Below are 25386 nucleotides of genomic sequence, written 5' to 3'. Positions count from 1 at the left end.
CAAGATTTCTATAACATTGCATTTCACTTCCTGTAAAGTCGAAATATTTTGTGCCCCGTGAAAAGGTTGTTTCAAATTTAAGTAATACACAATTAAAGTTATTATAAATTGATATATACTGGATTTAAAATAAATATACGTAGCGGAGGTAGCAAGTGAGAGAAATTATAAGGATATAATCAAAAATAAAAGGTTAAAATATTTTGTATTGTTTGAGGGAAGATTGGAATAAATTTTGGAGGGTTTTTATAAATATGAAGACAATATTTTCGACAACAGGGGAAAGAGGAAGTAAATTTTGAAGGACATATTTGGGGTAATAATTAAGATAAGACGAAGGTCGTTCAAGGTGGTAATAAGTGAGAAGAAATCATCAAGGAATTTATTATAACGACTTTGTATTTTTCATAAAAGGCTTAAATCAATCAAGTTTAGATTTTATGAAAGCTATCTCAGCTCGAGTAGATGAGGATACTGATATAAAATTAAGTTTCGAATTTTATATGTTCAACGCATGATGGTCGAATGCAATTCGTAGTTCTCTGGAGATGAACGCTATCATTATTATTAATATGAGGAGTAGTAACGAAATATATATATATATATATATATATATATATATATATATATATATATATATATGCATGTGCTGAAGAAATAGAGTAAGTTTTCTACTTTTTCTTCTCATTCATCCATCCTACATACACACTTACGTAAAGAATGCGGCTTTACCAAATATGATGGGTTCTATAATTGGCTTCGGAAGCAAATAAACGGAACACATTTTTAACTTTGTCTCCATGCTTGCGAGAAAAATTATCCTTTCTCACTTTCGCACAAGGCCAGTAATTGTCAGAGGGAAGTTAACCTATTACATCGACTCCAGTACTTCACTGATACATTATTTCATCGACCCCGAAATGATAAAAAGTGAACTTGATTTTGGCACTATTTGAGCTCAGAACAAAAAACGCCGCAAGAAGTGCCGCTAATAATTTTCACCATCTAGTTAACGTTTTTCCACATGATATCAATATAATATTGTCCTTACTGAATCGGCAGCTTATTTCAATTAGCATTTTATAACGATCACGGTATTACATATGTTAAGTTGATTATTGTCTTCAATGCAGATAGTACACATCCCAAATTATTTGCTTTCAGCAAATTATGATATTTTATGATACGCTCTAATGTATAAACGCAAAGATCAAAACTAAAGAATAAAACTCAAACAGCCATGTGTATTTGTAGAATTCTCATTAAATGCAATAGTTTTGGAATGTTCTCATTAACATTGATTGATAAATATCTCCTTTTTAGTTTGCAAAGAAATCGCTATACTTAACAACTCAGTGACGCCATATTTATGAATATCATAATATAATAATATGTATGTGTAAGAGCAAGAGTACATGTGTGTGTGTGTGTGTGTGTGTCTGTGTGTGTGTGTATCTGTGTGTCTGTGTGTCTGTGTGTATGTGTGCGTGTAAGAAAATCCAATTATAATTTGGCTACTTATTAACCAGGTATATTAACCATTTTCCTACTGTTAGTTGTTTAAAGAAATTTAATATGGCGTGATCTTGCATATCATTGTTCAAAAATATCACAACCGTGTTTAGCCCTTATTTAGTGGCATGTCTAGGACTAAATTATTCACTGTACTCTTCCTTATTTCAGTCGATAGGGGTACAGTATTTAAGCAAATTCAGTTGATTTTATTCAGAGATCGAGTGACGGAAAAAAAGGTCTCCAGCTCCTTTCATTGTTTTACGATAACTTTAAATTCGTAAATAAATAACTCCTATTAAGAGACAGAATAAATTTAGACATTAAAAAGAAGAGAAAAATGTATTCACTTTTTCTGTATATCATATATATAGTTTTATATTCTCTCTCTCTCTTTCTCTCTTTCTCTCTCTCTCTCTCTCTCTCTCTCTCACACACACACACAGATACACACACACACACACACACACACACACACACACACGCTCATATGAACATTCATATATCCATGTAATGTATATATATATATATATATATGTGAGTGTGTGTGTGTATGTGTGTATATATCTGGTTGTTAGTATTTGTATATGTTTTATAGTACAAGGGTTGTTCCGAAAGTAATACATATGTTGACATAACTTTTTCATTAACTGGCATAAGTCCCTTAGAATGCACACATTAGTACGTTTCCCATTCCTCTAAACAAAAATACTAGAAAACACAGTTTCTATTGTCAACAATGTTTCGGTGCCGTTGTTAAACCCAAATCTCGTATCCTCTTTGAAAATGTTTATATGTGCACTGTCGTGCCCAAATTCACGTTGTCTGTATCATCCAGTTGTTCTTTCCGAAAAATTGTCCGCATGTGAACGCCTGTGGTAACCAGGTCTGTGTTGAACGATGGAAGGAGAAGCACTGGCCAGCCTTCTCTGCTCTTTCTGATTTGTTGCCAAAAATATTATCAGCATGAATATGGATCATTTTCAAGTTCTTATTCGGTTTATTCTTCCTAATGGTTTCACCAAGCTTCTTGACTGTTTCAATATCTCGCTCGCTAGTCACTGTGAAGCCACGTTCTAGAAAGTCAAGGAGATTTACGCTTCCATCGGCCTCCAAAACAGTCGTCATGAGTTTCTATGCCGAATGTTGACTCGTAATTTCCTTAGGATTTTGAGAAGAGGCATGACACCGTTTCGTGAACTGATCCTTTATTTCTGGATCATAAAGATACGACCAATTTCCATCTTTTGCCCCAAGATTGGTGAAAGTGTATCTTCATTAATTTCAAACGCTTCCAGCTAGTCCAGTAGACATCAACCTTTTCACCCAACAAATGGGGTGCCTACTTCTAACGTGCTCACTTAACACACTCTTTTCCAATGTATTCTATCATATAATGCACTGTGCTCATAGTGCAGCTGCTCAACAATCACACGGATTTTATCTCGTATGTCCGTGAAAATGAATTAGTCAACGCACGTGTGATTTATGTCAATGTTTGCGGTCGATCATTTCCCATTGTCTAATTTTTCTTCAGTGATGATTACAACGTTTTAAAACATCATTATCCATTTGTTTACGTTACTTTTCTCAAAGGTGTTGTACCGTGTATAAACTGTAACTTTCTGTAGATGTCGGAGGGCCTGAATTCCTATCAATGACGACAAGTTGTTTCTTCATGGAACCTATTATTTGCGTGTAATGAAAAACAGGATGAAGAATTACTACAGAGGAAATTTTACTCTAACAACACGTACAATTTGAAATAGATATGCCAGTTAATAAAGCTGTTACGCCCGCTTTTGCATTACTTTCAGGACAACCTTTGTACTTTAAAGCTTTACTCAAACTGCATGGTCTCCAAAAGTGAATTTAGTAAATATTTTCGATTTACCCTTTCAAATTTTCTTATAGCGCCCACCCTGGCAAAAACTGTGTATGACTAATAATTGTATCTTCTAACTGGCAAATAATAACAATCATATCCTTATTGAGTATACTTAATTCTACGCTTCTATGTAATATAATTTACTTGTGAGTTTAGAATATGAAGAATGTAGTTTATATGTGCTGGGAAACGCGTGACAAAATTTAATGTGCTTAGAAGTCAAAGACGAGTGACAGCTGTCTTAAAGATTTGATAAATCTGTCATTTAACTTTTCAGTGCTGCCGGGGAATAAAAATGCTGTCTATGTTAACATTTTTCTACTTGAAGTGACATGTTTCTTATAAAAGAAAATAAGGCGCTCAACAACATTAGCCATTTATTTTTTCCGATGGTCAGTCGATATACTGTAGATTTTATCAATAATTTATGGTAACTACTTAAAATAGAGTGTATTTTGGGCAAGACAAGGATTAAAGTTTAATAAATCCAAGCAAGTTTGAAGTTTATCTTCTATTTTCTTGAAGTATACAATTGAAATCTTTGAACATGAATTAGGTTAGCTTCCAAGATATTTCTTTTGGCGCTTACTGACATTTGATGGCATAGGAATGCCTATCATATACAACCTCAACGTATCGTGGCAAAGATAAGATTCACAAAACATCCACAATTTTGATTTTAAAATTCTAATTAATGTATGAGAAAAGGAGTTTCATTTAAACATTACTAAAGGGATAACAGATAAAAACACATTCTTTGCAAGAAAAACAAATTCAGTTTCAAGAGAGCAGAATATTTTGGAAGAAAATCAAATTTGTGTAAAGAAGTAATAAAGTTCAATAATTATATTCTGTTAAGCAGAATCTCTTTCTAATTTATTTTATTAAGGGAAATATATTTTTGATATCTTTGATTGTGTGTTACTGGTGTCATAATTGGATTTCAGTTGCTGTAGTGATGCTTTCAAGGAATTTAGTTGATTTTATAAACCCAGTACATAGGACAGTATATGATTATTGATCCCGTAAAGGACACATGACAATGCCAGTCAGTGAGCGTTCAAAGAAATAACAGGGGCAGAACGAAATAGCATGAAGTATTTTGTCGATGGACTGCTTCAACCATTTCTAGTCATTACACACACATGTACACACATACACATACAAGCATGCATTCAAACATACCTTCATACATACACACAAAGACACGTACCCACTCCCACACAGATACGCATATACATACACACACAGACACACACACACAAGCACACACATGCAAACACACACACACACACACACACACACACACACACACACAGGGAGCTTGTGCACAGTTCCGTCTACCAAACTTTCACCTGATTTGGTCCATGGTTTTCATAGAAGCCACATAGTAATATTGAACCTCGAATCCCGTGATCGCAAAATGACCCTTTCGGCACATAGTGATGTCTGCAGCCATTGTAAAAATAAAGGTGTTGAAAGGAAAGTATCTACTCTAGATTGGGAACACAAAGATGTGAAATTAACAGATCGTAGTTATATTCGAACTGACCAAAATTATTTCGAAGAGATATTAATCTTTATGTTTCGTGTACTGAATTCTTGAAATACGTTTTACAAAACTTAACTTTTAAAAATCATTGCTAATACCTTGTATCGAGTGTGAATCTGTGAATATTAGCAATGGAAAGTCATCTTTATTGTGAGAATTTATACTTTATATACAAACTATGAAATACACAGCTTGTATATAAACTACAAATTCTCGCAATAAGGATGAAGTTTCATTGCGAATATTCAATATTAATCAGAGTGCATTCGAAAGCCTATCTTGATAAGATGGTAAAGATTTCGTGTATAACAACAATTGGTTGATGAGAGAAGTATAATTTATTTTCTATCTGTTATATTAAAGAACACATAATTAATTTGCTGCATGGATTACATTCGCTGTGAAAACTGAATGCATACCGAAAGGAAACGTTGCATCTAATTTAATAATTTGTCGACCTGATTTTAAAATATCTGCAGCAGTAATAAATTCATTTGTATTGGATTTTAGTACTGATCACTTCTAGCGCACTCTTGGAATTCAATGATAGACAGAAGGTAAAAGCGTAGTCACTGTAACAACATTCCTTCACACGATTTATTAGTATTATCTGAATACATATATTTTCTTTAGCATCAATATATTATACTGGATATTTACTGGATAATTTAGAACAATTTGCATGATTGATTACTACATTGTCTCTAATAGTATGTCAGAAAATTTGATTGATAGACTTAATATCTCTCCTAGTTTAACCCCTACTTCTTGAGCGACAGATTGTATTTCCTTCTTCCCCTATCAATATCTGATGTCCTTGAAATGGAATATAGGTCATACACATCTACTGCCCCAACAGATTAAGAAAAGACAACAGGAGTAAAACGATCCAGTTTATTTCTTTTATTTCTTGGAGTAAAAATGTAATTTTCGATTTTGTTTCTCTACATTTTATATTATTGGTTAAGTGGTTATTCTAGGATATTATAGGCTTTATATTTTATATGTTATTCTTGGATATACTACCAGTTAGACATTTACCAGTTAGAAATCAATCGCACACAAGATAGAATTCAATAAAATACTCTTAGATATGCATAGCTGCATGGTAATAGTATATTTTGCATATCTAATTACTATGATTGCCAACATGTTTCAGCTGTTAGGGATCCTAATATTGACAAAATGCATTCAAATACCGAACAAATGTATAGAAATAACAATTTCTTTCTTTGTTTTCATTAGGTAATTTTTAAAACAATATTTGAACAAATATCTTCCTAATTTTATCACCTATTGGAAATAAGTTACATAATTATGTTACTCAGTTAAGTGGTTGGCAATCTAATATACATATATATGCATACACGCATATATACCAACATGCATATATAAAGAGAAACATAAAGTCATCTGGTATATATGTGTCTTTGCGTGTATGTGTTGAGTGTTTGTGTATTTCTATACCTGACGACTATTTTTTTCTTTTAGTTTTTTAATCAAAAAGTATATGTTATATGGCATCTATATAAATTCACCTGTCATGTTCATTTGCCTTTTTCAGTTTACGAAATGTTTCTACTGTATTTATCTACCTGAGTGTGATTAAACAAATTTTTGTTCTTCAAATCCACATCAGTAAATTATGTAATATTTTATTGTAACATTTGTAATGCCATCATTTCCACAAGGAGATAATAGTTTTGTAAGGGCTCAGCACTTATCAATGTCATTTTCGACAAAAGGCCTTTTATATCCTAAGGAAATAAATATCAAATTTTGACAGAAACTGCACGCCCAGCTGCTATTGCTTTTCTATTCATTACTCTGTTATTTTGTCATTCAACGATGTTTTGCTACGCTCGGCAGTCTGTATAACAGATGGCAGGTGCGATACTACAGAACAGAACAAGCTTACGTTACAGGTTAAAAGGAACGTAAGTTAAAGTAATTTAAAATCTTAGGGGAATACGAGAGGTATTCAACTCCAAAACTAGTAGGAGTTAGAAAACACAAAGACATTTCAAAAGCTTTACGTAATTTATGTTTGAGAGGTATTAAATCGAATCTGCTATGTTTAACTTCCTTTATTTCTGAAGTATCATGTTGAACTTCTATTATTTAAAATGTTAGAGAGCCACGTTTCTGGTGTCTCTGTTACAGTTATATCAAGGTTGTGCGTAAAGCAAACCTAAGATAGAAAGATATTCAGTTTGTTGTTGATGTATATCTTATAGTAGTCAAGCTTTAAATAAAACTTGTCTTAGTTTCTAAAGTTCCCTCTTTTACAATTAGTGTTGTTGATATTTTGTAATAGCTGAACAATCATTAGTAAATATTGTTTTAGTATGAAGAAACATTCTTGAAGTTATATTTAAGTCCAAATCTCAGTGTCTTTCTGTATAAATGTAAGAAAAAAAGCGGAAACGAAATGAAACTGAAACTAAAATGAAACTATGAATTTATTCAAAGATTTTCGATATAGTATGCAGCCTTGAAAAACCAAAAGAATCAGAATTCGTATGTTTATTTTAAGGTGTACATCATGTCTTACTTTCCATTTCTATTACTCCGTTAAAGTAAATTTTATTTATATATTTTTGCTTTAAATTTTAAACTTTATTAATTTTATTGTGCCTAGAAATACTTTATGCCTATCACTAGTTTCATTAACTAAATGTGATTATGGATGATTTATCCTTAAAACACAGCGCTTTCACGCTTTTACACATACAGACATGATATTTGACTTTTCTAAATTGTTCGTCTGGTCTTAATAGATTCTAGCAGTTTTTAAAAATTATAGCAATACCATAGCGTATGAAAACCTACGTGGGTTTGGTAGAACAATCACTTGGTGTTAATTGGTACCAGCTCCAAACAAGAAAGGGAGATAATCTCAGGTTTCAAGAACTTTTCAAATTTAGATTGCCATTTGCGAAAAAGCACTCTCATTGTCCTGCAACAAGTGGCATCTCAATTGTTTCGGTTGACAGTTTTGCTTCAGTTATTCAAATTACATTGACTATAGATGTTTTCTGTTCTATTTTTTATATATCTGAATGCACTTGGACTACAAAAAAGCTAAGAAAACTACTGATGTCATCTATTAGGTAAAAACACTAATCCACAGCACTCCTCTTGTCTCTAGACTATCTAACTCCAGTCTCCTTTCATAGCATACTACTTTTGAAAAGTCAAATTTGCTGAGATTATTTCTCCTTTACGTTCAAATTTGTTCCATCTGGCACCAGATGATCATTCAAGCATCTTTGGAAGCAAAGATATTACAAATAACTCAATAATCTATCGATAAGTGTGTTTGTGTGTATATAAAATGAGAATTTACAAAACAAAAAAAAAAGCAAAAAAACAAAAGACGAAGACGGGTGTGTACGCAACAAACAGATGTATTAGTGTAACGCTCGGGAAGTGAGAAAGTCCTTTACGTTAATGATAGAAAAACGTATATAGCTAAATATTTAGTATTACAGGAAATATATGGTACATTTGAAAATCGTAAAAGATTGATTGATCTGCATTGTAGCATTGGTATATGATATGAACTGAAACAGTTTTGATCAGAAATGTACATGATATTATGGAAAGTGTTAAAATTATCAGAATGTTACGAAGTATTTAATAATGAAAACGCATCCAAAACCACATTATTCGATTATCCTCAGGAATAATATTATAATTTTAACTTTGACTTTTTTCGCTATTTTCTGAAGAAATGAGGTAATGTTGTGTTAATTTTCGTCTACTTATTAGGTTTAGGGAATTTTTGAAATGCGCGCAATGTCACATTTTCTGAGTATTCTTTAGTAGAGGTCATTATTAATTAGGGAAAAGCGGAAAAGCTAAGTAATATATCTTAAGGATATCATAATTACTGTTTAATACAACCGTAATTGCTCCAATGCACTTGCACAAATGAGGATATATATATGTGTATATGTATGTATATGTATGTATATGTATGTATGTGTATATATATATATATATATATATATATATAATATATATATATATATATATATATATATATATATATATATATATATATATGTATGTGTGTGTGCGTGTGTGTGTGTGTGTGCGTATGTATCTATGTATGTATTATGTATGTCTGAATACACACACATAAAATTCTATACACATATATACTTATATATATATATATATATATATATATATATATATATATATATATATATATATATATATATATATATATATATATATATATACATACATATATATATATATATATATATATATATATATATATATATATATATATATATACGAGTGTATGTGTGTGTATATATTTATGCATACATACATATGTATGTGTGCGCGTATGTACACACATATATGTATGTATATTTATAGTATATCTACCTATATATATGTATGTAGACAAAATTATGTCTACTTAGACATCTACTCACGTTCATGTACGTTCGAGGAAACAGTCTGTCTGTGTATATGTGTGTTAATGTGCTTGAAAACTTGTGTTAGTTTTTGTGTGTGTATGACTGCGTGAAAGTACGACGTGAATTTGCAAGTAATAAATGGCCAATATTGGTCATGCATCGCTATATGTGTGCGTTTGTGCGTGTGTGTATGTGTGGTGTGTGTGTGTGTGTGTGTGTGTGTGTGTGTGTGTGTGTGTGTGTGTGTGTGTGTGCATGTGTGTGCATCACTTCGAATATGCAGCATACAGAAAGTGGCTATGTATATTAATACATGGACGTATGAAAATATCCGCGCCTACATGATTATTCGTGCCTTGTTAAGTATACACTAATAACTTTGTTAGATAGTAAAGCAAAAAAGGGCACAAGGTGACATTAAACGAGATGACATGTAGGAGAATGGAAGAGTGAGATATGGGGTAACATTAGCGCCTATGAGAAACGAAAATTTACGCACGTGTTTTTGTGTGAGTGTGTTTGCAGAGGCGTTGAAAGAAGATGATAGATCGAAAGATAGGAAAATTGAGGAAGTGAGAAGAGAATAAGGAAGACAGAGGTATGCAACGGAAGCGTAGTAGAAAGGGAACACGAGAGGTAACCAGAACACACACAGTACCTCGATGTTTACCTCACACTCGCAATTAAACTACACAAAAGTATGAAAAGTATTACGATAAATAAAGAGATTATAATGAGAAATAACCAAAGCAAATGGATATGTGCTCAGAAACGATGAGAGAGGCTGACACAGAGAGGGAGTGGAAAAGAGAGGAAAGGAAAAAACAGTAAAAGATGAGGATTAAGTTCAACCACAATAAGGTCTGTGTTTCTCTTAATTGAGTTGCTAAATGCTAGAACAAGATATGACACGAGAGAACTCGTAAGAGAAAAAGAAATACATATAAAGGATGGGAATATATTATTTTGAAGGAAGAGAAAATTTATGTCAATGGATGAGAATGACAAAACATAACAAAGTACAACAGTTTTCCAGAAAGTCAAACTAGAGACGCTATTACATAAGATTGTTGTTGACCTGCAACTCTAACATTTGATTGAAAGAGGTATTACGAAGATAAATGTTTTAGGATATCAAAGAGGTTTTACTCAGGGAAATAGTGTGTGAGCGTTATGTTTGCCGTCTATTATATTACTGAATGCAATAATGTGTTAACATTTCTTTCCGGTATCTAATGAAGTAATTAACGTACAATTTCCAATTACTTGATACTCTGGCAGTGAAGAAGCATACGGAATGAAAGGAAGAGAGCTTAGACTTTCATCTTACTTTGAAATATCACTACATTATGTGCACAACGTAATATAAAAATGCATAAATACACGCTTGTCTAATTATGCCAATGGTTCTTTAGACGCTCACACAAACAGAGGCACACACATACGCAGATGCACACAAACATATATGAATAGTTACTGATATGTACGTGAAACAAAGAAAATTTACATGTCTGTTCGTGTATATGGATAAGGATAAACATATATGTTTGCAAGTATTTGCACATCAGTGTAAACTGAAACACATTTTCTTCTACGTGCACATGTGTCTTTCTGTTTCTGTTTGTGTTTGTGTGTATGTTGTATTGTGTGTATGTTGCATTGTGTTCTTTTGTGTGTGCGCGTGGTGTGTGTATGTGTGTGTGTGTGCACATGTGTGTGTGTGTGTGCACATGTGTGTGTGTGCACATGAGTGTGTGTGCGTGCCTGTGTGTCGATGGGAAAAATCAGAAACCGGTTGTTTCCACCCCAATTATCTCTTCGGAGATTAGGAGTTGTTAGACATCATAGTCTTAACATTAATGTCATTAATTTGGCAGTTTGGGTGTTGGCATATAGCAGGAACTGACGTCTTCATGACGCCATAGGTTCTACTCCTCATTTCTGTTGTTATGTGTTTCCCAGAGACCTTCGGGTGAAAGGGGGGGGGGCTTCGAAGATTTAGCAAGAAAATAACTTCCACAATTAAACTATTTTCTCTGATTATATGGAATAACCTTCTTGTATGCCAACATTCCCTAAATACATTTACTTATAATTATTGCGTTTGGTGAGAAAACTCTTCTATGAGTAACAATGAAAGTTACTATGATGATGATGTGACGCTGAGACAACTGGCGTTACAGATGATAATGCACAAAATTTGTTGTACATCTCCAACAAACCCTGCTGCACCTGTCTAAGCTTAGAATTAATAGCCTACGTAATCAATACAGTGTTGAACTAGTTCTAAGTTATGTATTTAGGACTGCAGTTTAATATCAATAGAACTTCTATTACTTTATCATATTAATATCGTCACGTTAATGATAGTCTTGTAAAAAAATATAATTGTTTCAATTTAAATTAAGCCTGTTATAAATTAATGATTACACAAAGGGCAAGAAACGTAAAACATTACACATTCTATCGAGTTGTCATCCTCTCTAATTTATTTTTGATGATACATTTCTGATTCTTAAATTATATGCTTCTAATTTTCAAATAGTGTTTTAGTCTATGTTGTTAGACGGTTACTTACTTTCAAATTTTTCATTTCAAGTAAAACAAAATATTAACTAGAAATTTCTATACAAAAGCTTGTCAGCTAAATATGAACACACTCCAATAAAACAGGAAGAATTCATTGAAATTCCATGAATAGACGGTAATGGTAAGATTCTCTAAATTACGTGATTGCTAGAAAAGTGACACAGAAATGGTTTTATTTTAATTATAACTTCATCTGTTAGGATAAAAAGTAAATAATCTGCAACACAAATTTTCTATTACTAATGATTCAAACTAGATATTTTATAAAGAACATAATGAAACTTTCATATGGTGTCTAGACATTCTTTGACGCTCTGCTTCGTTGCTATCACAGGTATGGAAATGTTAGCTCATCCGGGTTCGACCAACGGTTACGTCATTTCCAGATATCACCCACATATGTGTGGAGGACCGAGCTATGTCAAGCATCAACACCGCAGCAGGACACATCATGTGGAACCAGATTCCAGTAAGGTGAGAATCAATAATACCGCTACATCTATTCTATATTTTTACTGCTTGTTTTCTGTAATTTTTATATTAAGGTGACCTACATAGTAAATTCTGAACTGACAGAATTGTTAACGCAACACAGGAAATGCTGAGCAGCATTTCCTCTGGAACTTTGGGTTCAGATTTCAAATGGCACCAAGGTTGACTTTGCCGTTCATTCTTTCGGAGTCGATAAAATAAACTTCTGTTGCGTACTTGGGTAGGTGTATTCAACTAGGCTCCTTCCCTAAAATTTCTGGCATTGCGCCTATAGTACAAATGTTTATTATTAACATTATTGAGTGAGAGAGCAGTGCATGCCTTCAAAGTGACACTGAGGTAAAATATACGAAGTTCAGTATGCCCATCATGACTACTCGTCTGAGAAGAGTACACCAGGCACATGCATCACAACCATATGTCCATAATGATCTCAATTCAAGATAAACACCGCACGACCTTGCAGGTGGGGGGGGGGGCAGTTAGAATTTTCTTCTGATCGAGTAGCCCATCCCGCTCAAAAGGTCCCTGAATAAGGTTTGTTTAAGGATGTTGAGCAAAACACCCATGTTTCCAAAGGTGAATTATTCAAATCTCAAAGAATTCCTCTCAACACATGGCTATGATGCTCCCCCACTACTTCTGCTCATGATCAGAGATGCACATATCGTCAGCCACTAAGTGACATGCTCAACAGGTTATGGTCAAGCAACTGACAAACAAATCTGTGGCATTCAGCAAAATATTTGCAGTAGCCCATCTTTTATACCAAGACAAACAATGTACATGATAAAACTTCTAATCAGTTAAGATCAGGAGACATGAGAGACATTGCCTGGTACTGCATCTGGGTATTTATTATTATTATTACTATTATCATTATTATTGTTGTTGTTGTTATTGTTATTTATTATTATTATTATTATTATTATTATTATTATTATTATTATTATTATTATTATTATTATTATTATTATTATTATTATTAATGCGGCAACCTGACAGGATTGTTTGCCACGCCAGATAAAATGCGTACCGGCATTTTATCCATCTTTACGTTCTGAGTCCAAATTCTGCCAAGGGCAACTTTGCCTTTCATCCTTTTGTGGTCGATAAACTAAGTGTCAGTCAAATACTGGGGTCTACGTAATCGACTAAACCTCTCCCCTACAAACAAAATACTGACCCTGTTTAACTTCGCCTCAAATATTGGTCGTATGGTTAGATGCTTGCTTACCAACCACATGGTTCCGGGTCCAGTTCCACTGCATGGCTTTTTCGGCAATTGTCTTCTACTATAGCCTCGGGGCGACCAAAGTCTTGTGAGTGGATTTGGTAGACAGAAACTGAAAGAGGCTCGTCTCATATATACATTGGTATATATCTATGTGTTTGTCCTTGTGTCTGTGTTTGTCCCCTTCTCCATCACTGCCTAACAACCGGTGTTGGTGTTAATATCACTGTAACCTAGCTGTTGGCTAAAAGCGACCGATAGAATAAGTACTAGGCTTTAAAAAATAAGTCCTGGGGTTGATTTGTTCGATTAAAACCCCTCAAGGCGGTGCACCAGCATAGTCGTCGCAATCAAATTAGTGAAACAAGTAAAAGAAAGAATGAAAGAAATATAATCAACTGAATTAATACTGCAAGCGAAGAATTAGAATTCCGTATTGTGTCAACAATAAAGTATAATAGTCATGTAAATAAAACAAAAATAAAATGTTTTCTTTTTTAATTTTTAGTGCGTTTTACAAATACATAATTTTGCATAGTTCGTTCCACTTAGTCTAAGCAATTTTTTGTTATTGATATTTATCAGCAGGACACTCGTTTGATGTATCGCCTGTGATGTTTTTCTATCGTTTTAGATGTTTTTTTAATTGCTCAAGTGTAATCAGATACATAAGTTCCGACAATGACTTTTACAGACTTTAAATTACTCAATGAAAGCAACTTAGTTCAAGTGGATTAAGAAAATATTAATTGGGTCAATTGCAGGCTAATTTAGTCGATAATGAAAGCAACAAAACATCGTTTGTTATCCGCTTGATTCAAAGGTATCGTTTACAAAATATATGTGCAGTAAAGATTTATTTACAGAAGATTTTTCTGTACATCTCTAATAGAGGAAAATACACCAGAACTTTGATAGTCCATAACTCCCTGAAATTGTTTGAATAGTTTCAAAACATTTCATATAATTACATTTTTTGAAGAAAATCTGCACTAAACATGAAATATCGATAATTGTAATTATTGTAACTTTAGCTCAACATGTGAGCGAAATTTTTCCGAAATGTTTTACTTATATCAAGTAACTATCTATTTGCATTAATTTTGATATTCAAAACCGAAAACAGATAAAAACAATTAGCCACAACTGACATGATCCACAGAACGAGTTGACTATTTAACCGATCAATTTATATCTATCTACATACACAATATATATATATATATATAGATAGATAGATAGATAGATGAGATAAATTATTATCAAACAGTCTCATGCATCTTGTGTTTTGCTTTTTAAAAAAAAAGGCGGTGAACAGGCAGAACAGTCAGTGAGTTTGACAAATTTCGTAGCGCGATTTCTCCCGGCTTTTTTTACATTCTGAATTCGACCTTTTCGCAGTTGATAAAATAATTTACAATTAAGCACTGGTGTCGATGGAAATTAGTAACCTTCTCCCGTTAAAAAAGTTCACCTTGTACCAAAATGGGAAACCATTATTTAATAGCAAAGTGGTGATATTATATATATATATATATATATATATATATCCGAATCCAAACTTTGAGACAGTAATCAGAGAAAAGTTATGCGTTATCATATGAATTTCATGAAATATTTTCTTCAAAACTTCTTAAATGTATTTGAGAAACCTTTCGGGAAAAAGTTAATTTACATAAATTATATTGCAAAAATGACTCTCCTTACATCATATTATTTTTCTCTATCATTATATCTAAATCAAGTTAATCTAAACACGTTCTGAATTATTAATAACATATATATCAGTTAACACTGAAAGATTTAGTGCTATAATACATAGTTAAGCATTAGAAAGTGTGTTCTCTGTAAAATTTCGTTACTATTTCGCTTCTGAACGTGATTTAGCAAAATCGAATGCTATTTTCTTTTACTTATTTATAAAACATTATCTGATCTCTATCGACGTTCGAATTATTAGGACTATTGCTCTTTCAAATTTCACTTCGACAAGAATATAAATTAGATCATGGCTTTTGATTGAAAATGAAGACAAACAAATGAATATCCCTAAAACGACTTTGGTTATAGGTCTCGTTCATTAGAGTTTATTCTGTAACTAAACAACATAGAATTTCTTGTCTGATTCTGACTGATATGAAAATATAACAATATCAAAGAAATTAAATATGAGCGATGACCCATGTTTTTCTCACCTCTTTCTATAAAATATGTTTCATTAAATTACCGATCTTTTGTCTTTCACTTGTTTCAGTCACTAGAATGTGGCCATGCTGGGGCAGTCTTTTTTGCCGAACCACTAGTTTACGGGGACGTAAATACGTCAACACCAATGGTCAAGCGGTGGTGCGGGACAAACACCGACACACACACACACACACATATTTATATATACTCTTTTATTCTTTTACTTGTTTCAGTCATTTGACTGCTGCCATGCTGGAGCACCGCCTTTAATCAAACAAATCGACACCAGCACTTATCCTTTGTAAGCCTAGTACTTATTCTATCGGTCCGTTTCACCAAACTGCTAAGTTACGGGGACGTAAACACACCAACATTGTTTGTCAAGCGATGGTGGGGGACAAACAGAGACACACAAATGCGTATATATATATATATATATATATATATATATATGACAGACTTCTTTCAGTTTCCGTCTACCAAATCTACTCACAAGGATTTGGTCGGTCCTGAGGTATAGCAGGAGACAGCTGCACAAGGTGCCACGCAGTGGAACGGAACCCGAAGCTATGTGGTTGGGAAGGAAGCTTCTTATTTTTTTACTGCCCACAAGGGGCTGCCCACAAGGGGCTGCCCACAAGGGGCTGCCCACAAGGGGCTACACACAGAGGGGACAAACAAGGACAGACAAACGGATTAAGTCGATTATATCGACCCCAGTGCGTAACTGGTACTTATTTAATCGACCCCGAAAGGATGAAAGGCAAAGTCGACCTCGGCGGAATTTGAACTCAGAACATAGCGGCAGACGAAATACCGCTAAGCATTTCGCCCGGCGTGCTAACGTTTCTGCCAGCTCGCCGCCTTACCAGCAAGCTTCTTATCACACAGCTACTCCTGCGCCTACATGCAGAGTATCGGCTTCTCTCAGTTTCCGTCTGCCAAATCTACTCAAAGGCTTTGTGCGACCCGTAGATTTTATAACTATGATGTCAACTTTCGTATTGCTTCTCCTTTTTAAGACAAGTGAAATTGTTGAGATGTTGATGAAAACATGTTATCACACAATTAAAACCCAAACGATATTTTACTTGATGTAAGACGGCGAACTGCCAGAAACTTTAGAACGGCGGGCGAAATGCTTAGCGGCATTTCGTCTGTCTTTACGTTCTGAGTTCAAATTCCGTCGAGGTCAACTTTGCCTTTTATCCTTTCGCGGTCGATATATTAAGTACCAGTTGCATACTGAGGTCGATCTAATCGAGTGGTCCCCTCCCCCCAAATTTCGGGCCTTTTGCCTAGAGTAGAATAGAATATTTTACTTGACGTAGAGAACCTATAAGAGATAAATCTTTGTACTGATTAATCTACCTTGATAACTAAATGTAATTAAATCATTTTTCTCGCGTGATTAACAAGAATCATTGATGATCAGAAAATGGTTTCAGATTTGAAGCACCTTGTAACACTGTATGAGGGAATGTTGCACTCAAATTGTAGAGAAATTACTGTTTTATATAATTATGCTAGCAATTTCATTTCTAATTAATATTAATTTGGTTTTGTTTTTTTGGACGAAAATGTAACGGTAGTTTCTAGCACTTAAGCATGATGCAAGCGAACTAATAGCAACAGTGAATTCAAATGGTTTCGGATACAAAATGAAATCGCAACAGCTTGTCTAGCATTTTAATTATTTCTCTATAGATCTTATCAATAGCATTTGTTTATTTCTGTGAACTAATGCCACGCAACCACGAAGACAAAAAATAAGACTTGGAATTTACTGCCTATTTCAAGATTAGTAATGATTACTGGCGTAGGATATGCGATATGAATTCAACAGAAAATCAGTCTCACGTCGCTAGATCCACACCTTTACTTCAACTAAGGACAACAACCATGGATGTTTCTTTCTTATGGATTAAAAACCGTGGCATTCATTTTTTTTCTATAGCATTAATGATGTTAAAAAGCGTCAGTTTAGACTTGATAGTATTGCAGGGAAAACAATCCCAGATGACCAAGTCTTTCTCTCTCTCTCTTTATAGACATATATCTCGCTTTATCTCTCTGTGTTTCTCTATCACTCTCTCTCTCTCTCTCTCTCTCTCTCTCTCTCTCTCTCTCTCCCTTTTTCTCTCTTTCTCTCTCTCTCTCTCTCGCTTACTATATCCTACTCGCCAGTAATGTTGAATTTTTAGATAAATTTACTACCAAGAACTGAGGGAGTTCAGTATCTTTTTATATATAAAATCAATCTAAAGAGTCGACTGGGATTTGAACACGTATCGCACAGCATAAAACTGATGAAAGTGGGAATTTAGCGATATCATTAAACTGCATTGCGCTTCAAGTAATGTTTGAAAATAATATTTTAAATAGTTTCAAATAATACTTTAAGTGATGCTTTTTAAAAACTAAAACAATTTGTCAGTATTTAGATGTTCATTTTTGCATGCTCCTGTTCAGACGCATACACACACACGCTCACATATACACACAGAATTATATATTCATGTACATATACAAGCATGTTGGCACTCCGTCGCTTACGACGTCGAGGGTTCCAGTTGATCCGATCAACGGAACAGCCTGCTCGTGAAATTAACGTGCAAGTGGCTGAGCACTCCACAGACACGTGTACCCTTCGCGTAGTTCTCGGGGATATTCAGCGTGACACAGAGTGACAAGGCTGACCCTTTAAATTACAGGCACAACAGAAACAGGAAGTAAGAGTGAGAGAAAGTTGTGGTGAAAGAGTACAGCAGGGTTCTCCACCATCCCCTGCCGGAGCCTCGTGGAGCTTTTAGGTGTTTTCCCTCAAGAAACACTCACACCGTCCTGTCTGGGAATCGAAACCGCAATCCTATGATCGCGAGTCCGTTGCCCTAACCACTGGGCCATTGCGCCTCCACACATACAAGCATAAGCATATATAAACATATACATACATAGACACGCACCCTCACATATTAAAACATATACCAATAAAACCTTTCGAACCCATATTTTTTTTCCTCTGAACCAGAACGAAATTCAAAGATACTTAGCCGCGTGCATACAAAGCGGTCATTCATCAGTTCTTTTGTTCAAATCATTGCTACCTTAAGTCAAAATCCCCAAATTTTCTTAGATACAAAGTTCGCACTATTTGTGATGGACTTCGTGACGTTTATAGCAATATTCCAATGAGAACCAGAAAAGAAAACCAAAAGAGTGAATATGACGTAGCTGTTTCCGCGTTTGTCGCTCACATAGGTTTTCAAATACAAGGACATAAAGATAAGCGTCTCCTTCAAACTTACATTTCATATTTCCCAATATTCAGTTAGGACGTATATTTCAATGAAAACCCGGCTTGGTTAACCAGTCGATGATCGGAAACGAGTAACTCTGAGTTCTGGAAATTGGAGGCTTTCTATTATAATATATATATATAAATATATGTGTGTGTGTGTGTGCGTGTGTGTGTGTGTGTGTGTGTGTGTGTGTGTGTGTGTGTGTGTTTGTGTGTGTGTGTGTGTGTGTGTGTGTGTGTGTGTGTGTGTGTATGTGTCTGTGTAAATATATATAATATATAGGCGCAGGAATGGCTGGGGATAAGTAGCTTGCTTACCAGCCACATGGTTATGGGTTCAGTCCCGCTGCATGGCACCTTGAGCAAGTGTCTTCTACTGTAGTCTCGGGCCGAGCAAGGCCTTGTGAGTGTATTTGGTAGACGGAAACTGAAAGAAGCCCGTCGTATATATGCATATATATATATGTATGTGTATGTATATGTTTGTATGTTTGTGTTTGTCCTCTCGCAACATTGCTTGACAACCGATGGTGGTGTGTTTACAACCCGGAACTTAACGGTTCAGCATAAGAAACCGATATAATAAATACAAAGAATAAGTCCTGGGGTCGATTTGCTCGACTAAAGGCGGTGCTCCAGCATGACCACAGTCAAATGACTGAAACAAGTAAAGAGTAAAATATACAAAAATATAATATATAATATGATATATATATATATATATATATATATATATATATATATATATATATATATATATATATATATATATATATATATATATATAAAGGTATGCATATATAGACTTGCAGATACATAGCATACATCTGAATGTTCAACATTCATGCCACTTAGATGCGTTTCTATCACCAAGTGCATATTCATGCTTTATAGACTTCAATCTGAATGGAAATTGTGTCGATAAAGGAAGTAAAATTATTATGACACAAGAGATTTTTTTTTTACTGCCGTGTATACTTAGTATTAAGACGAAAGTTAAAACCAATATCATGATAGAAAAAAAAACAAGTATCATGAGGTTGGAATCCCTTTTCTCGGATAATCCTCTTATATATGTATGTAAGCTGTTTAGCAGTAGTTGTCGTCAAGTGAGCTGTGGGAAACAGTCTGTGTGATTCTCTGTATTCTGACCTTAAACGTTAAGACGGTGAACCTCAACTGGAAATCTTTCAGTGCAAAACCCTTTGAAATTCACTGCCTATGCCATATGATTGCTGCTGATAGCAAGTAGGGTATTAAATATTATATGTTTACCTTCACCTGAGATCAGCCGTCAAGTCTGTGTCATAGAGAAAGAATGAATATTAAAAAAGAGGTATTCGAAAATGAAGTGGTTATCATTTCATAAATATTTTAAAAAATGCATAGATACTACATAAGAAGTATGGCGTATAGAAATAGGATTCATAGGCATACGTTTAGCATTATAATTTACTTTCACCAAAATCTTGTCTTGCTTCAGATCGATTATTCGTTTCCTTCCTGAATACAAACATATATACAATTATGTCGGCGCATAAAGAGATGCATCTGTATGAGGAAGTGCGAGTCCGACAGTCTCTGTTCTGTGCATGCCCAGGTTCATATGTGTATATGTTTGTGATGTGTATGCGTATGTATGTGTGCAAGCGTATGTATGTGTATGCGTATGTATGTGTGCAAGCGTGCCGGCGCATTTCCATTTTGATATCTGAGGAACTTCCACCCAGTAATCTCATACGCCTTTAATATTATACACACTCTCCCCATCCTCTCCATCTTTCTTTCTATCCCTCTCACTCTTTCTCTCTCTCTCTCTTTCTCGCTCTTTCTCTCAAACGTGCGCGCGAAAAGACGTATAAATGCGATTGCCTCAAACTGTAGAATTATACGTATCACAATTCTATTTCTTTTGATATCCGGTACAATAATGTAGAATATATCTTGAGTCATTGTTATCTACCGATAGTAATAACAGCAGTAAAAACACTGCAACTAAACGAGGGTTACCTCTATGTGGTTTCTGGGTCTGTTTGAAATAGTAGCCAAAAATGTTTTGAGGTTCAAGATAAAAGGCCAAATCTCCATTCAAATCATTGATCAAGTTTACGATCAGATACAAAATTTCCTGTCAAACTTATTATGACGCCCCAAGATGCCATTCAACTCTTCCATGAGGCTTATGATCAGAGATATTCAAACTGTGACCATGCTGCTTATCTGTGACGAGGGACCTGTCTGCTTGAAATACAAAGAGTCCATTTAAATGTTGTTAAACTATTTCCATTTTGTTTTTGTAAATAATATGTGACAATATTCGGTAGCCATGATAAAACTCCGAGTTACGGTTTCTGTCCCGACATCCGAAACTCGGAGTTTTATCATGGCTACCGAATAATTGTCACATATTTACAGATATATATATATATATATATATATGTATGATAAACTGTCCTCCGTAGGACTCACAAGGTCAGTCTCCCGGATTCTGTCACATTTATTCCACAATCCAGGACGGGACGCTACTCATTTCTCATTTTCGAGAACTGAGCCATGTGAAATGAAAAGCTTTGCTCAGGAACACAATTCATTTCACATTGAAATCAAAATCTTACAATCATATTTTCCAAATCCTAATATCTAAGCCACCTATGCATATATGCATATGTACGTATGTATGTATGTTATCAATCAGTTTCATTTCTGTATTTCTTGTCCATAGAGAAAGAGCTGGACTCTAACATAGATTCAAGGCTCCTTCATTGGAACTTTTATCAACATCATCTAGGTATTTGTGCATATGTGTGTGTGTGCAGTATTTGGTGTTAGTGTATGCGCAGATTTGTATGTTTGTTTTATGGATGCGTTTTTATGTCTAGATGCATGCATATGTATTTATGTGCTAAGTTTTTGGAAAGTTTTACATATCTTAACAGTTCCATTGATGGCTTGAATCTGTAGTCTTCTAATCAGCCTTTTTCTTTCAGGTTTTGAGAACCCTAAGTTTTCCAGGTTTTTGTTGAGGCAGTTCGTTACATATCCCAATGCCCCAACAATCACGGGTATGAATCTGAACTTGTAGTCTGGGTGGAGTATCTGTAAATTTCTCAGTAGCTCGGCGTAGTTGTTCTCTTTTTCTCTAATCTTTAGTGGGATGTTGACATCCGCAGGACAGCTGATTTCTACTACTGTACAGAGTTTCTCTTCTCTGTCACAGATTACTATATCCGGTCTATTATGTCTGCACTTTATTGAGGTTTTTATTGGGACATTCCACCAATACTCTTTCATATTGTGAGTGGTAATGGCCTCTACCTCATTATGGGTTTTCATCTCCTTAGCCTCGGGGTTATCCTGTCGGCGGATTTCATTGTACAGTGTCTTGGCCACAACATCATGTCTCATGGGTAGGTAATACCGTGATGACATTTTTGGACAGCTGCTAATGATGTGGGTGATATCTTCGATACTGATTCCACAGAGTCTGCATCGATTATTACATTGTGGCGCTTTGCCCGCCTCTCTGTCCCGTTTGTTTATTAGGAATTTGGTTGCTATTTCTTGTTCTTGAATAGCAAAGGCATACCCTTCAAAGTGAGAGTTGGTGACCCGATTGTTTGTCCACGATAGACTGCTCTGGTTGTCAATGTTGTTATCACCCTGGAGCTTTCTGTTAACGTATCCATGCATGGTCTTCTGCTGGAATGCATTCATCCTCTCCTCTGATGTTATGTTACGGTAGAGTCTTGCAATTTCTTTGGGAAAGAGTTCAGGGTTGTCGAATAAGGAATGCTTGTCAAGTAGTTGCCTTCCCAATCTCATGATGGTATTTACCTCATGTCTGCAGACTTCATCAAGGGGTGCACTTCGACACTTGGTGGTTATGAGATGATGTCGAAGAGATATGACACGGCATTCAAAGGCAGTCTGAATTGATGTTAGGCCCCTCCCTCCTTTATCTCGTTTCAGGTATAGGCGGTCTATATCGCTATTGATGTGAAAGTTGTTCGTGCTCGTTAGTATTTTTCGGGTCTTCACATCAAGGGCTCGGATTTCATCGATCGTCCAGTCAAGTATCCCGAATGTCGGTATGAGTACTGGTACTGCAAACACATTGTGGGCTATTGCTTTATTGAACGCAGAGAGTTCCGAGGTCCTTATTTTCCTAACCCGATTTCTGTATTCCTTAGTAACACGTTCCTTGTTACAGGTACCTTCATATGATACGTTTTCATATGATACGTTTATGTATGTACGTATGTATGTATAAATGTTGTATACTATAAACTAAATTTTTAGTTTCTTTTCTTATATTACTATCAACGGTGGATGGTCAGTTAAATGAGACGGTATAAGAATTATTAAGTGTTTGACTAAAATTTTGCTTCGTTTGCAAGAAGTGAGAAAGTGAAATCTTGAGAGAACGAGATAAGGAGTGATAAACAATTGATAAGATTGATCAAACGATATGAAAAGACATAATTTCTTACATGAGACATAAATCATGAGTAGAAGATAAAGTGGGAGGCAGATGGATTTGAAATAGAGTTTGAAATAGATAAATGTATAATATTCTACAACGTAAAGAGGAATAACAAAATCTTGAAAATGTCATATAGAGACGAAGTCGAGGGAACAGAACAATTAAAGGAAAGAGAGATTGAGAAATACAGAAAGATAGACAGAATAAAAAAGATTTAGAGAATTAGATGTAGAACAGTTTGAGAAAACAATGTAATGGAGTAACTTAGAGAAAAGGAATGAAGTAATTGATTATGATATGAAACTGAGAGGGTTAGCAACGAAATGAAATGAGATGGGGTTGATAAGGTGTGAGATAACATAAGATTAAGATGTAATTAATATCATTGAATTGCGCTAATCAGATGATTTATCAGTAGGTGTTAGATGAGAAACTCGTAAGTAGATTGTTATATTCATTCAGGTATTAACTCATTCAATGATGACATCTGCAGTAGCAATAGCGAAACGAGTACCATGGTGTCATTAAAAGGAACATTCATTGATAACGTTCACAGTACTGATAAAAGCTGATATCTTTACTGTGGCAAAAGTACATTGCCTTTAGTTAATAGTCTGACGTAGATATCTACTCTGTTTGTATTGCCTGTTCACACATAATCATACAGACATAGAGACAGGAAGAAAAAATGCAAGTGTTATAATGACACAGATACTGAGATGAAAGGAGAATCAGCCATAGGCATACAGATCAGTCAGCAGATACAATTCTTGTGACGGTATGAAGCTCAAAAAGGAATAATTCTAACATGAAAGCAGATACATAAAAGGGCGCGAGACTAGTTTGTTTACTATGATGTTAATCTGTTCTCTTTCAGTTCGTCCTAATGAAAGGATATATAGTATATTTAATGTTTTAATATTTGAAAATATAATTTCGGAATCTGGTTGAAGACATTACACTTCACTTACACAGTTAGTGTTTACTTAGATGTTATGAAAGTTGCCAAATTCCATTTCTGCTATCACAAACGATAGGGCCTCTGCGTTTAGTTCAAAACAAAGCCAATATTACTCCTAGTTAACAATGCGTTACATATAATTTCCTCTTCCTATAATCCACAATGTAGACGCTTGAGCCGCGCTTTACTCATTCCGTACTAAATCAAATGACCAGGGTCTTTGTTCCCCGTAATAATGTATATTAATATTATCAAAGATCTTCATAATTATCACAATACTTTAGGCTATTAACATTATTATTAATATAGATTTTATTATTATTAATATAGGCTATTAACATTATTATTATTAATATAGATTTCAAATTTTAGTACAAGGTCAACAATTTCGCTGCAGGAGATTAGTCGATTACATTGACCCCAGTGATTATAGGTCCGCTGGATCATCCTGAATTGGGGATTAAGCAATACCTCAACAACACATTGTCCATACAGGAAATTTATATAATGCTATATAGTTGCAATACCCACTTCCCTCAAAATCTAATAGTATGTGTTTATTTGAGTTATAAGTTATGTATGTGCGATTAATTTTATTTCATGTTATTTACTAATTATAGTCTGTTTGTTAAAAACGTCCTTTAAAAATCCTCATTGATAATTAATGGCCTTCTGTTTAACAAGTGATATAATTTGCAGGTTGAATTCGATAAAAGAGAAAATAAGTTTAACATAAATATAGCAA

General features: G+C 34.5%; 1 protein-coding gene across 8 annotated transcripts in view; it reads left to right on the top strand.

The window, feature by feature from the left end:
* The window catches only part of LOC106868399 (peroxisome proliferator-activated receptor delta), a 609065-nt gene that overhangs the window by 525884 nt on the left and 57795 nt on the right, over window positions 1–25386 (top strand). For all 8 annotated transcript variants that reach the window (XM_089363336.1, XM_089363322.1, XM_089363325.1 and 5 more), the window contains one exon: window positions 12318–12457. In XM_089363336.1, coding sequence (XP_089219462.1) covers window positions 12318–12457 — 140 coding nt within the window. The remainder of the gene's footprint in view (window positions 1–12317; window positions 12458–25386) is intronic.

This window comes from Octopus bimaculoides, chromosome 1 (assembly GCF_046866305.1).
Source record: "Octopus bimaculoides isolate indiv1 chromosome 1, ASM4686630v1, whole genome shotgun sequence".
NCBI classification, from domain to species: domain Eukaryota; kingdom Metazoa; phylum Mollusca; class Cephalopoda; order Octopoda; family Octopodidae; genus Octopus; species Octopus bimaculoides.
This window is presented reverse-complemented; position numbering and strand designations above follow the sequence as displayed.